The sequence below is a fragment of the Bombus affinis genome, chromosome 7 (genome assembly GCF_024516045.1).
Source record: "Bombus affinis isolate iyBomAffi1 chromosome 7, iyBomAffi1.2, whole genome shotgun sequence".
In the NCBI taxonomy this organism is placed as follows: Eukaryota; Metazoa; Arthropoda; class Insecta; order Hymenoptera; family Apidae; genus Bombus; species Bombus affinis.
In genome coordinates this window covers 1,328,555-1,343,921 of record NC_066350.1, presented here as the reverse complement: position 1 = coordinate 1,343,921, position 15,367 = coordinate 1,328,555, and the positions used below count along the sequence as shown (strand labels likewise).

At 41.1% G+C, this 15,367-nt stretch overlaps 1 protein-coding gene and 1 long non-coding RNA gene across 7 annotated transcripts in view; one reads left to right on the top strand and one right to left on the bottom strand.

The window, feature by feature from the left end:
• The window catches only part of LOC126918352 (band 4.1-like protein 4A), a 62,204-nt gene that overhangs the window by 22,436 nt on the left and 24,401 nt on the right, over positions 1–15,367 (bottom strand). For all 6 annotated transcript variants that reach the window (XM_050726169.1, XM_050726171.1, XM_050726170.1 and 3 more), the window contains 2 exons: positions 5,504–5,608; positions 4,463–4,602 (listed from right to left, as the gene is read on the bottom strand). In XM_050726169.1, coding sequence (XP_050582126.1) covers positions 4,463–4,602; positions 5,504–5,608 — 245 coding nt within the window. The remainder of the gene's footprint in view (positions 1–4,462; positions 4,603–5,503; positions 5,609–15,367) is intronic.
• LOC126918433 (uncharacterized) lies at positions 9,621–10,790 on the top strand. The gene is made up of 3 exons (XR_007711334.1): positions 9,621–9,868; positions 9,937–10,246; positions 10,320–10,790. It is a non-coding gene; the product is annotated as an uncharacterized LOC126918433 (long non-coding RNA).

Here is a 15,367-nt window from a genome sequence, read left to right as displayed (position 1 = left end):
TCTCTCACAATAAGCGAATAAAAAGAAGCGATCGCGCAGAATTCCCGTTCCAAAGTTATGGTCTCGGTACTGTAACGTTTATTTGGAAATATCGAAAAACAGATACACGAGATATAGTTGTAACCAATCTGCATCGTTCTTGTTATAATTCTCGAATAGCCTTCGATTTCTGCGAAAACAAATATGCAGTGATGGCGGGAGCAAACGCGCATCTTACCGGAATTATTTATAAGCGGTTGGTAGCGCGTAGATATTGATATCCCGCGGTTCGTTCATTGTGCAATGGAGTCGAAGATGCAACCACGACGGGGCCTCGACAAGCGTCCATCGATTGCTCATACTCGGGATAAAAGATGAACGCATTTGCATATAGATTGTGTTCGTCTGTTTCCGAAGACGCCTTTTTTTCCCTTTCCCCGGTGCACCGGATCGTGTGGCTATACCGAATCAAGCGAATGGGCATCTTTCCTCGAGTTTTCATTTTACCGGGAAAATCTTGAACGATGGACGACAAGCTTGATGCCGTGAAACCGCCGAATTTTTCCGCCCTGTCACTGTAATACATGGTCTTCTACTGTGACAAATCCTTTTTCTTTGTTAATTTGTTGGTAGCTCTTAACGAATTACGAAAGGAACGATAATACCTGGCGATGTTATTAGATTTCGTCGGAACAAGTTGATATCTTGGCAGAAGAAAGGATGGATCAAGGTGCGGTGAAAGAATGGATAGTGCGGTAAAAGATTGATTAAGAGCAGGATGTTTGGTAATTTGATAAAGCATTATATGACAAGATAAATGTTAGTAATTGATAAGTTAATTTCAAGCAAAGTGCTTACGCCTTCGATTCGTTATCGTTGGGCTTCATAAAGAATAGGTAGAATTTTTACAAAATACTAGGGATTTTTAATTAAGCAGAAGTATACAAAGGTTAATTGTATGTATATCGGTTCGATTGTACATCGCTTATAACTTATAACTAATACAGATTATCAAGAAAAATTAAGACGTCATAATGGGAAAAAATAACTAAAAACTCATAAAGCTTGACAAATTTTAAAAATCTGATAGAAAGACAGAATATAAGCTAATATAGCAAGAAAAGAGATCAGATCCTACAAGAAACAGCGAGAACCTGTCTATCTAAATTACTAAAGTTTGGCACCTTGCGATTAATTTGTAATTATATTTGCAGTCTATATTCATAAACTAAAAACGACCAGAAGTTAAGAAAAATACGTTATTTTAACGAAAACCTGCGCTATTCTAGCTTCAAGAGGAGCTAATAAAGAAAACAGGTTTCCTCTGTAATCACGATCATCTAGAATGCAATGTTAATGTTGCTGGTTTTCAAAATTCTTCCGTACGACAGGACGAAAAAGTTTCTATAACTATCGTACACTGGGACGCACAATTTTCAGATTTCCATGAAAGAGCGATACTTCGCATTTAGATACGTAATAACAAAATTACCCCCGTGGAAGCCCTCGTGAAAGCAATCAAACGAGTCGACGAGTTTCATAGTGTATAACGTTTCACAAAGTATATACATAGACACGCGTAATGTATGTATATTGTGCAAAAATAAATGCTACGATAATAATACAAAAAATTTACTTGCTAAACAAATCAACATTAATATAGTCAACTACTGAAAGCAACGACTGCAATCGTTTAAAAAAATTCGTTGTTAAATTTATATGATACATTGTAGGAAATTCTTTGTACTACAAAGTTTTACGTTAACCGTCTAATCGCTAATTAATAATTTGCTTCGTGCATCACTTTGTAAGAAATCGAAAAAAATGAAGCAATCCCTTACCGTGCTTCCATTACGCGGAAGCGCATCCGGAATATTCGAGATCGACCAAGGCGGTAGTTCTCTCCCTCGACTTCGCACGTGGTCGACCACAAGAGGAAGAAACACCGTGAATGATCGATACCAACCGCAGCGAAGTCGACAGTCTCAAAAAAATGATTGTTTTATCTTGGCAAGTGGAACTTAAAGGGAAGCAGCGTTCGCAAAGCGGAGGAAAAGGTAAAAGCTAGAATCGTACACAGGGGTTGTGAAACTCCCTCCAGCGAGCAACGAATCAATTGAGTCGGTTTATCGGTGACAGAACCCTCAATTTTTCTCTAGATTTCCATTAAAAAGGTCCGTTACACCCTGCCGTCGACATCGGCATTCGCTTATACTCTTGTCGACGCTCGATCGGCTAAATCGATCCACTCACGGATATATATTGCGTATAAGGCTGATAAAAAGCTGCAAGAAATGACGGTGATTCCTCTCAGGAAGCTAATACCGTTCGTACGAATTTTCGAGATATTTCGCGAATCCGATGGTTGCATTGAATTTCTTCGCAATATAGACGTAAGTTTCAATGCAATTTGAAATTACTAGAATCTACAGAAGTTATCGATCAAAGGTAATTGAACAACTGATTCTAGAGTTAGATATTCAAAGATATATGTACTTCGTCACCCTACCGTAATTTTATTAAGATCGTTAGATCTTCGGTACAGATCTCTCTGAAGATTCATAACTGAATGCATTGTAGGCTAAGTACAATAGATTCACTCGCAATTATCGTCTAATAAATTTTAATTACTACGTGTTCTCATTAAAAGCGTTCAATACTGTAGAAGTATTGATTTTAGTTAATATCTCATACAATGGATCAATAATAACATTGAAATTTACGAAGGACTCATATAAGAGATTACTCAATCTCAAAAGTCTAGTTCCAGATCTACTTATTATTAATTTATTTACAAAAGGTCATTATATTTCTCTATTGCCTTTAATTCCTTACTTCCATGTCGTGCATTCGATTAATTTTTAATAACTATCGTCTGTGATTCTGTCGACTGACAAATCTTATACTGCACTAAACGATACATAAAACATAAGATTAACATCCAGACAATTCGTTCTTTGTAATTCGAAGGAAGAATAAAAAAGGAAAGAGGAAAAGATAGTAAGTTACATCGAGTGGAGCGATTTGTTTATCAAAAGAAGCGCGCTTGCGTTACTGGAACGAGTGCAATGTCGGAGAAGGAGTGTTTTAAATTCTTTTAACTCCTTCGCTGGAATGACGCTGAGGTAAAAAGATTTTCAGGCGTGCTTTGAAGAATTTTAAGCCCAACTCATTAGGATAACGAGACAGGCATCCAGTGCCTGTGACACGAGACCTATACTCGTGCAAACGTGTCTGTTTCGTATTCATGATGCGACATGCGACAGAACCGAGAGCTCGTCCGTGTATACAAACACACGCGAACATAAAACGGATGGTACTTTGCGTTACCAGTGTTGGAACTGATTGAGAGATTACAAAACTTGCTTCGTCCATTAATTCAAGAATCACGACCGAACAATGTAAAACGATGTAAATTTTCGTCAGCGTTAACTACAAAATCGAATTCTATCTCTCCGACTATAATAGCCAAGGAGAACGGCGAGTACTGTTAGGTTCTCGTAATAAACGTGATACCAATCGACGTGTCTCTCGCTTGTGTTGTTTTCTTTGCGATTAATCGTTTAGCAATTCAAGCCGAGAAGAAATAACGGAGTGGAAGATTGAGAAGTTCACGCTATTGTATTTTAAAACGGAAAACGTGTGAATTTAAGATTAATCGTTGTTTCATGTCCTGGATATTATGAGAAGTTTGCGTGGTTCTTGGTGATGATGATGATAATGATACAGGATGAATATGTATAATTTAATTTCTATTAGTACAGCTAACAAGCATACTGACAGCATACATATTTCAAATTGTGAGCAGTCCCTACAAAATAAATATTAATAATATAAGATACGAGGCACGATAATTTAATGACACGGTAAAGGAAGTTTCTCCATGACCACGTACCATTTCTACCATTATTATAACATTTTTAATAATTTACTGTAAAGAGTGTTAATAGTTTTCGTATGTTTATTAATACAAGTTCGATGAAATGCATCTATGTCTATATCTAACAACCTCGTTCGTAGTACCGTTGTTGATAAATTAAAAATTCTTGAGACGGATCTCGAGAAGATAATGAATGAAATGATTTTATAATCATCGATATAAAAACATCGATCGAAAATATTTCTCGATTATTGATTTTAGGTTGTAATGGTTCACCAATACCCTGATATATTTCGTTTTATTCAGACCCATCTTGTGACACTTTTGATCCATTACCCTCTCCAATTTGACTCTTTCTGCCGTGAGATCTACCAATAAATATTCTCGCTCCATTGCATTAATTAAAAAAATAGAGAAACAAAAATATGATCCATCGCATATTTCGCTGAAATAATTCTATCAAATGTATTTCCCTTAAGCATAGAATTCAAATACAATTATGCCAAAGCTTGGATCGATAAAATTATTTGCGAGAGGGTGGTTTACAGCATCGAGGGTAGTTAGTGGACCATTCGCGTGACGAGATAAATTCAATCTGCTCACCTTGTGATCTCTTCAATGAGCTTGCAGGGGTCCGCCGCGTAGAATTTCACACCGAAGTAGAGAGTGTAGACATCCGAGCTCGGATCTCCTTTTTGGACTTTCAGTTGCTTTCCGATCTTCTTACTCGGGTCGAGCCATTGCTATAAAGGTGCGCGAATAACACAGTAGAGAATTACTTCTAAATAATTAATCCCCTTCCGATCGAGGCGCGTCACGCTGAAACTGTTGATCAAGCAGACCGGAAATTGCAGGCAGCTCGACATTTCCCGTGGATAATAATCCTATCCTCTTATGGCCCGGGGCCGATGCAATCGACTCCCTTCGGGCCATCCTTCCTATGAATTTTTCATCATCGAAATCTAATTAACCGTTCGATATTCAGTTATTGCATTGATCATACTGCTGTTTGTTCAGAGTCACGCCAAAGACGTAGCAAAGACACTGCTTCGCGTTAGACCGAGTCAATTTGCCTTTGATTATAATTATAGAAGGGAACGCGTCTGTCTCATACCGTAATTGACAAAGCTTTTCCAGAAAGCGAACAGAATTTCTCACGCGCGCTACCTTGATCTGAAAATTAAGGTCTAAAGAGCTTTCGAAACGATCATATGACATCTAATTCAATACTCGTGCAAATAAAAAGAAACTTCTTGATATATTTTCATGAAAACAAAAATGAAATTTAAAAACAATGGCGTAGTATATTTTTCAATGAAGTTATTATATGGTGAGATACAATTGCATAATAATTTTAAAGTGTTTTAAAAGGTATAGTAGGCACGGAAAGTACTTAATAAACGTTAGATTAAAAAAATGTCAATGAAAGATTTAATATCTTAATATCGCACCCATATAATCGCTACATAAATATCGGGGTAAACATATTTTGCTAGTAACAAATTTAACATATCCGGAGTCACCCAACTAGTACATAAACATCAAGATGAAAATGTTTACAAATGCTTCCTGCACCTACTACACGCTATTCGTTGTAATTTCGATCAACTCGATACGGAAGGTCAATAGAAACAACATCCTTACCGTCTGATTGCTGTGATCCAGGTAACGTAGACCGAAGTAAGCAGTCTCTAATAGATTCAGGTGCCTGAACACCCTATCCAGCAGTTCCTGACCAAGGTTCGAGCTCTGAAAAATAGAAAAAAAGAGCAATGTTTGATTTATCCAGTCAATAACAATGCCGACGTTAGCGACACGAGCGGAATTACTTCCTGAATCGACCTACATTAGTATCACTACGACGACTTTCGATCTGAGCTCGATCGAGCGTGGTGATTTAAATCGTGATGCGCACGCGTCATTGAGCACGTCGTTCGAACTGCATTAGAACGCGTTTATATGCCTTTGTGCACGAGAACCAACTATCTATCGACGCTGATTCAAGGGGAGGTTGTACGACACGTTTCGTAACGGTTCCGTCCCAGCCGCAAAATCGATTTCCGTCTGTTTCCAGCCTGAGAATCTCGCGCAATCTGTCATTACGCTCGGTAGATTTTCTAGCTGTACGCGGAATAATTAAGTTCTATCCGTAGCGCGAGCAGCCATATCACGATCGGACATGTGGTACTTCGCAATTATTACACAGGACAGAGTGAAATAGAATTTCAAATCGAGTTTAAAACAAAAACGAGTTTAATACAAAACCAGCTCGATCCTCTTGATGTCGTGATAGCACGTCACTTGTTTTACTGTGATAAATAACAGGTATGCTAGATCGAAACGCTTTCGTTATCGATCGATCTTAGTTTCTTGTCAATGCTTTGTGTTTTCCTTACATTTCCAACATGCGTGTTTCTATATTTTCGTAATACATCGTTTGGTTTAATAAAAACAGAAATATTTATGTTATACAAAATAAATAAATAGGATAAAGACTGGTTTCCTGTATGTAGATTCGAGAGATCCGAGCAATCGCTGTTTTTTTTTTTAGATAGATACTCGCTCCGTTTTTGTTAAATTACATTTTAACGTACGTATATTCTTCTATATAAAAAGTAATTTCTATATGTGTAACGAAATAATAGGTAGTCGTAACTTCTCGCACAAGGTTACTAAATGTTAGTTCGCTGACGCTTAACTTAAATACATATGTTCGTATCTCGCATAGTTCTCCATTAAACTTTCACTTCGAATGCTATAGCAATTAGCATACCGGGCTTCCAAGAGTCAAATATTCTTTTAGAGATATTAATCTACTTAAACATTTTCGACCCGATCAAGAAACAGTGCCTTACCATTCCTATCTTCAAACAATATAACTCAAGAGAAAACTAACAAGGAACTTCAGGAATCAAACCAATTTCCAAGAATCTAATATTCTTCCTTAGTATTTCTAAAAATCTAATATAAAAATTAAAAGTATCTTCCTAAAACCACCATCAAAAGGAATGCGGTCAATAATTTATTTCCACGATACAGACCTTACAATTTCTCCAAGTTCCTCTTTGCGTGGTTAAGTCACCTCGATTGGAAAAAAGAGGGTAGAAAGAAAGAAAAAGCGAAAAATTCGAGCAGAGACGCCCGATAAAAGAATGGAAAGGTGAAGAATGGAGAATAGTTTACTGCATCGACTCAGCGTCGATTTAACCGCGGGACATCCAGTCGGTGAACTGAGATTGAAATCACCGGTTTCCGGTTCCCAGTTGGCTCCGTGGCTGAGCCATGACGCTCGTTTGTTCCCCTTCGGGGGAAACTAACGGAGATTCACGACGTGTGTTTTCGTACTCGATCGTTTGTTCCTTGAAGATATGGGCTGTGTACATCCCCGTGCACGTGAATATACGAAGAAGGAAAAATATCCCTGAGTTTGCTCGTAATTAGCGTAGCCGCGTTACCACCTCTTATTCTTTACCCCACGTCCTTTCGTTCTACCGTACAGTCTTCGTCGATCTACTTACGTACTTGACTCTCCGGCGTGTTCTCCGTTTCTCTTCCGCGAGACGTTCGTTGCGTTCAGCTGTCTCCCTCGATCGTTCATTACATACAGAGAGCGCCGTTTCTTGCGCGCGCACATCACTGGAATTCGAGGATGATAATTGAAGCCGAGGCTGATGTCTCTAACGATCTTGCGGTGGCTCGACTTTGACAAGTTGCGCGCGATATGTATTGATCATCGCCACGCCGTGCACGTATTCGAGACAATTGTTAGTTTGCGGCGTTACGGCTGCCACGCTTCGTCATTTGTCGAGGGAAAGTGTTCTTCGGAAACGAGGAAACCCGGGATTCGAACGCAAATTAGCGGTGTCTTTCGAGTGATCCGCGTAAATTTTGTTGATTTCCTTTCGTGGGTGTTGAAAGAAAAATTAATAAAAAGCAAAGTTATAATGTCACGTCGAAACATTTGATGTCGTAATATTTTGTTTGCAAATATAATTAAACTTTAGGAAATTTCCGATCGAAATATGTACTACTAAACGATAAAGTCATTTGAGTACCATCGTTTCTGCCATTTCCTTCGTATCATTTTCTCTTCAAATACTCGTTACACCATGAACATTTCGCACACACGTCACAGAATTTTATGACGATAAGTAAACGTATTGTTGATTTCCCTAACGATCGAATAATAATATTCGTATGAAAGATGTGAATACGTAGAAATAATCAGTATCTCCATCTTTATTATCCGTTATAGTTAATATCAATGAAGCAAATTTCCTTAAATATAAAATAATAGAATTGAAATGTAAAATTGAAGTCGGAGCGACTTTTTCTTAAATTATTCTTAAAATTTTTCTGCCATAAAATATTAGAAAATCATATTTTACCTTTTCTTATCAGCATTTTTCAAAATCTCCCTTCGTCTAATATGGAATCTTTTATTCATCAGTTGATAAAATCACCAAGAATATTTAACCGAAAAAAATTTTACCTTATGACACATTTTTATCCGAATAATGAATGAAGCAATAATCACAAACTACTGCACACGTTTCATAAACGTTCATCAATACAGAGGGCATCCGGACAAAAGACCAAGGGCCAGCCAATATCCAACAAAGAAATTCGTCAAATAAAATTAGGTAATGGTTTTCGATAGCCGGGGTCAACGACAAAGCATCGGGGCATGAACGAAGGAAAAAAAGGAAGGAAAATGAAAGAGAAAAAGCGAGAGAAATATCGAACGAGGCAGCTCTGTCTCGCTCTCGTTTTTTCTTCTTTCGTTCTTTTCAACTCTGGCTGTACTTGTATCTGGATCGCGGCGTCATGAAATTTATTGTAGGTGCCGTGAACCCATCCACGGCTCTGGCATCTATTCTACCTCTGCTGCACCTGCACTTTTACCACGACGAGGTGGTTTGCACCTTCCACGGATCAGGCCAGTTCTTCTTCTACCAGGGACAGGTATAATGACATTGGAATCGGTGCAACGAACGAATGCACAGTGCGCGCCGCTGCGTAATTTGTTGCAAGAGCAAAAACATATTTCCAGCGAAAAATGTGATTACTGCTCCTCCATAGTTTACTTGGTGCGCGTCGAACGAATTTATTAATGAACGAGCACAAGGCTATACGAAGATCGCCACGACAAGTTCATAAATGTTGCACTTTTATCGGAACAAACGGGGACGTGTATCGTGTGTCCGGTACGCGAAGATAGAATTTGTTATATCACACGAATGCTCCTGTGGATCGCACCATTTAAATGATTCACTCGGTTTCATGCAAAATTTATTTTTTAGGAGCAGAACAGTTTTCCATGGAAAGATTTTAAAGAGTAAAGCTAATAACGCACGGTTCTAGGCTAAACGATTAAAAAGTTAACAGTTCGCGAACTATAGATTGTATTCTATAGAACTTCTGATTTAATAAAACAAATGCTCCTAGTGGGACAAAGGCAGAAAATAGAAAAACGCGTGAAATTGAAAACAAATATTTAAACGATTTAAAAAAAAGATTTGAACGTTCGAAAAAAAGCTCTAATTTAAAGGGAGTCCTAATATGGGTGCGACGAACTTCTTCCCTTTATTAAGCTCTGATCGTAGACAGGAATAGTTTCCTTTGCAACGCTACACTTGCGATGAATACGGGCAATTTTATTAAAACGTGCCCTTATCTTCTAGCTCACTCGTTGAATCTTCCACAACGCATACGAACGCGCGATCCAAGTGAAATATAGTGTTCCCGGACCAACGAAGTATATCGCGATTTTATCAGTCGGTCGAAATACAAAAAATCGTCACGGTTGTGCTGCAACCGGAACAATGTTATCATAGGAACATACCGAAACAAAGACGTAATCCGCGCGAAGAAGAGGGACGGTCGAAGAGGAAAGCAATAGTTCGACGAGAGGCAAAGAGAAGAGGAAGAAGACGAAGAAGGTGGAAAGGTGCAGAAAAGAAACGTCGATGGCCCAAGGTTTACTGCTCATCTCGACCGGTTACTCTCGTAAGTCCTTTTAAATCTCGGTAATCTACGTGGTTGGCACCGCGAACATCGAAGCTTTTCGAAAACAGTGACAACCATGATGGAAACGAGGTTCCCGTTGACCAACGATCAGCACAGAGACGAGCACACTTTTGTCGTCCACGAGCTACGTGATTCTCGACAGACACGCGTGGCTTCTGAATATTTTGGATTTCGTGGATCGACTGATGCCTTCGTGGAATCGCAAACGAGGGAAATGAAAGGGCTGCATTTTTTAACGAGATTTATGTTTCCGCGTGCAACGTGACTCACGAAAGGAACGGTCGATGAAGAACCTGGAGAATCCAACTTGCGATATTATGAGTACGATTTGCTCGTAATTCGTATCGGCGTTACGAAGTACGTATTATAAAATTTCGCGTTGTTATTAAAAAAGATTCGTGGTCGAGATAAGCACAATCGTTCCCAAAAGGAGCCTTCAAAAAGATGCAGAGCACCAACTGGTTCCTGACCAAAGGTTTGGCGGATCGGAAGATCGAAGAACTTCAATGTCCACAAGAAGAATCGACTTGGATCCCACTCCCTGGCCATATCCCAGACCCGCGATGAAATTCGCCCGGCTGCTTCCAGGATGCATTGTCTTCGCCTTTTTCTTTTCTCTCTCTCTCTCTCTCTCTCTCTCTCTCTCTCTTTCCTTCTCTTGCATCCCTTCTTCCCTCAGCTTACGAGCGCCAGCGGCTTGGTTTCGGTGTATATATACAACACAGCATCGGTATCGGCGGATACGTATGTATACTACCTGTACGTATAACAGAGCGAAGGTCTATGCCCTGATGCTGCTGGCCCGATGTTCGGGCTCAGGGGTACAGGAACACGCGGCAGGCAGAAGACCAGCAGAAGAAGAAGAGGAAGGTGCTGGAAGAGAGTAGACGGAGGGACGCGACTCGATAGAATCTGGTGAGGCTTATTCCACCGGTCTTTTTTCACCTTTTGCTTACATAATGTATTCTCAAACGTACATACGGCTCTGGGTACTCTGCTACCAGTGAGCCTTTACGTATGGCATCCGCATGGGCCCTCTCGTGCCGTCTGTGTGCCTTCGTGTTGGTACGCGCGTCCACGTACGTGCTCTCTCTACACGCTCTACGCTCTACACTCTACGACGGGATGGTCGTGTGGGTGTACGTGGACGTTCGCGGCAACGGGAGACACTCTTATCGTTGTCCACCCATACGTCCATTGCTGGCCGTTTCGCCGTGGCCGACGCTGTCGTCGTCGTTGTACGCCCGCAAACGTGACGGAGGCGTGTCACATCGGAATACAAAAGGTATAATACCCACATACCGATGCCGCTAACTCATACCTACCGGGGAATACCAATTTTCGAGCTACGAGCTCTGTTCATCGCCGCGGCCTCGACGCACTCCCTCGATCGCCCGCGGACAATTCATTCGCGATACCAGACTACCTATTCGAGTACCTACACGTGATGCTACAGGTGAATGTTGTCGCTTCGATGAATTAACCCTGCTGCTCACGCCAATCTCCACCGGTTTATATCAGAGGTCGGTTAAGCGGTAATTCGAATTGTTTTTTCGATATAGTTATCGAGTACTTTAAAAAAATTCTTTCTCATCTGCGCGCATGACTGTTGGCAGCAAGAAAATTGATATTTTCTCGTTGATACTAATGTGATTCTATATTTAAGTGGATGCTAAGCTAATTAGAAATTTAGAAATCGCTTCATTAAAATAACGCCCTAAGAACCGAAATACACATAACTGTTCATACTCGAAACACTAAAATTCCAACGAATTGCAAATTCTAAATATACTTTTTAAAATACCTTTAAATGAGCAAAAATTCGACGAAGCGAACGCAATAAATAGGAAAGCTCTGGAATTCGATTAACTCCCACGATCGATCACAATTAGCACCGCTCGAGACCGCCTCGTTCTGAATGACAGACCGGCACGAGCAAGCGAACGTAGTCAGCAAAACGAAATAAACCGGGAAAGGGAAGAAGGGGGATCGGCTCGTTACGCGATGAAAATAAATTACACGTTTTCGTGTCAGGAAAGGTAATCGTTAAGCAATTAAATAAATTAGTTAATTAAACGCGCACGGGAGAGGTAAACGCTGGTGGCGCATACACTAATGCGCTTCTTGCGCGGGCACAGAACGGTTCATGCGCGAGGACGATACCTGCCCGGGTTGTTTGTCACTTTTTCCAAGCGTTGCGACGGTGAAGGAAGCCTCGAAGCTGCGATGGTTGGTCGCCTTGCGATCGACGGACTCTCGCGTAACTTATCGCTGCTGCAATGCACTGGAACGAAGCAACGCTTCGGTAGTTGCACGGTTCACGTTCATGCACGCGGGCCAGGCTATCGCGTGTAAGCTGGCTGTGGTTCTTGCCGTACCCCGACTGGCCATTACCATTTTTCACGCACAAATCTATGGTTACATTAACTCGATATTCCGCGAAGCACGGCGATTCGTCGACCGACACGGAATTATGAAGGATTCATTCATCGTGGAACAAGCGGCGACTGATTAGCGTTGCTCGATTCCATTTAGCGCGTTCGTTATCTCGGGTATATGTACACATCGAGGGAAAAGAAGAGAGAGAGAAGAAAAGGTGCGTACGGCATTCTCTGCAAGGCATTTCTATCAGGGTCGGTCGGTCTGTCGTCTATAAATAGTTACATGGTGGACGTAGCCCAGAGAGAGAATGCGTAGTCCATACTTAATATGTATACCCATGGTAGGAGGGAAGGTTTCGATGCCGCAAGGACAGCACTTCGTCAGTCCATTTGTCACTTTTTATAAACCGTGCCGCTAAACTTGACGTGAAACGTCATGTACCATTGCTGTTTATGCTGCGCGCCATGCTTAGGATCGATGTATTATCCGAGAAGTTGCTTAGATGGAAGCAACGCTTCGATAGTTCTCAATACAGCGTTGTTGTTATTACGCGGATGCGAGGGATCAGTCGTTTTTGTTTCATCCTCCACGTGCTTCCTCTATAGCGGTTTAACGATAGACAAATGCTTTCCAGTCGAAAATGACACAAAAGATGTAGCGAAGTTAATAACGGTTAAACTAAACCGCACGAAATTACAACATATTCTCTTCCAGGTAATTAACTTTCTTGTCGCTGCTATCTTCCTCTCGATCACGGTTACGCTACATCCGTATCACCTCGCGTTCGCTTACCCCAAAGTGAACCAAACGATGTTACGTTAAGCTAAGTATCTCACCATTGCAATTTCTTAGTAAATTTCAAACAACGATACCTTTAACTTACAAACTCGTACCGAAGCAAACTTTGTTCCTTAAGCTACTCCTAAATTGCTCAAGCAATTGTCCAGAAATCCACCTATCGATGAATAGAAATGCCGGAAAATCCCCGATGAAAGAACGAACCATTGAAACAATGAGATTTTCTCCGCGAGTGGTAATACGAAAAAATGTTTCGGAGCTCTACGTCGTAACGGCTGCTATTATGCAACTTCGAAGGCCATACCATTTCGAAAACGAAAGAAGGCGAGAAAGAGGGAGGAATGTTACAGGCGGGATAGCTAATGGATGAAACGTAATGAGAACAAGCGTTGAATACAGCCAGGAAAATCAAGAAGCTCCAGCAAGAAAATTGTGCTCTTAGAGGAAGTCGCGCTGCCACTGGCGAGACAAGCCTCTGAGCAACAGAGTAAATAGGCACTCCGTGCGCACAAAAGGTACGCAGTGCGTAACATTTCACCTGAAACAGCTTCGCACCCATAGGCTTTCAGCGGAAAATGCATCGTTGGCTGCACGAGCAACACCACTGACCCCACGGGGGATGTGACGAGGGATAAAGAAAACGAGCACCACGACCGGCTAGTCGCTGGCGATTCTGCGCTAGCGACTTACCAGCCTGCCGATCCATCCTCCTCCTCTTCCTCCTGATTCTCTTCTTCTCCTCCTTTTTCCGCGCGCGACAATTTCCTTTCGAGTGTATGCTGCTCCCTTCGATTTTGCTCTGTGCTTCGCGGCCATCGTGGCGCGCGTACAACGATGACTATCATTGGTAAATGTACGCAGTTCGTTACTGTGCGTCTTCAAGGGAAAAAATTGATTGTCCGATAGATTGAGAATTGACGTTGCACGTTAGTAGTGGTTTTCGATGAAATATGGTGGATAAGGGATCGAAGGTAGGATTTCAACCGGTAGAAAAGTTTTTAACAAATTTTTAAAATGCCACTAGTTGGCATTAGTTAGCCTTGAGCTTATTGCATAGCAGTATTAAATGTACTCACTGCGCTATTCCGCGTACACGATGCAGGACTTCGAAGATATGTAAATGTTATTTATACAAAAAGTTACTTCACTGATTGCAAGTTGTTGGAAATGGCAGCTGCCATCGTCCCACCCTAAACCCTGCACACGGATGGAACGAGTGCTTTGAAGATAAAGTAGAAGAAATATACATGATGTGAAAAAAAGGAGTTGGTACGTCGGTTACAGAATGATTGTGAGACATGACCATGAGAAAGTTATAACATAATAAAACAAACGGAAGATATTCTCCAAATTCTTTTGTACCCTCTGATTGTCTTTAACGAAATTTTATTTCAATAATGTGGCAAAGAAAGCCACCGTTAATCCATACACACAATCATCCCCTTCGAAAACTGTGAAAACGCTAAAATAAAAAGAAACATTTCAGTAAGTGTACGGTGTAATTAAATCCACAGATACGTATTCACGTTAAAAAGTGGCAAAAAACAAAGGAAGTGGTTGAACGTTATTAAATGACAAGTTTCGTTACACCGTGTTTCGTGAACATACTTCGCGTGGCTAGAATACTAGTTAGTGAAATCTACCACGCAACTTGGCCGAGACAGTGCAAAAACGAGGATTACTCTAGTAGATCTCTTATTTTCTTTCCCGTAAGCTGTAATACGATGAAGTTGGACAGCTTAACGCGATTAATATAATACGTGCGGCCTAACATCGTCCTACTTCTGCGAGAGCACGACAAGGGAGAGTACATGGTAAGCACTTAAAAGCGTGCTGCGTCACGCGGCCTAGAAAAAGCGAAAGATCGAACGGAACGTGTAAGTGTGTGGACCGAGACGGCGCGGCGTGGTGTAACAAAACTAATAAAAGTACAGAACAACCAACTTGAGAGGGAACGAACGAGAAGGAAAGTAGTCGAAAAGGAAGAGGAACAACGACGCGTCGACGATGTCGAAGGAGAAGATAAAGAAGAGGTGGTTCTCTTCCCTTCTGGCCCGAGGCCGAATGGACCTGGGTATAGGTCCAGGAGGTAGGTAATCATCTTCAGGTTGCGTGCTCGCTCTTCTGTTCACCAGTCACTACAATCGTGTTTCTTTCATTTTTCACATACGTTGCAGGCAAACCGTTTATTTAGGCATACCGCCCTCTCTTTCTGTCTTCCCGTTGATCCCGTGGTGGCCGCTACTTTTCAACACCCGGGGCTAGGGTTTGTTGTGGGAATCGGAACACGTAAACGCG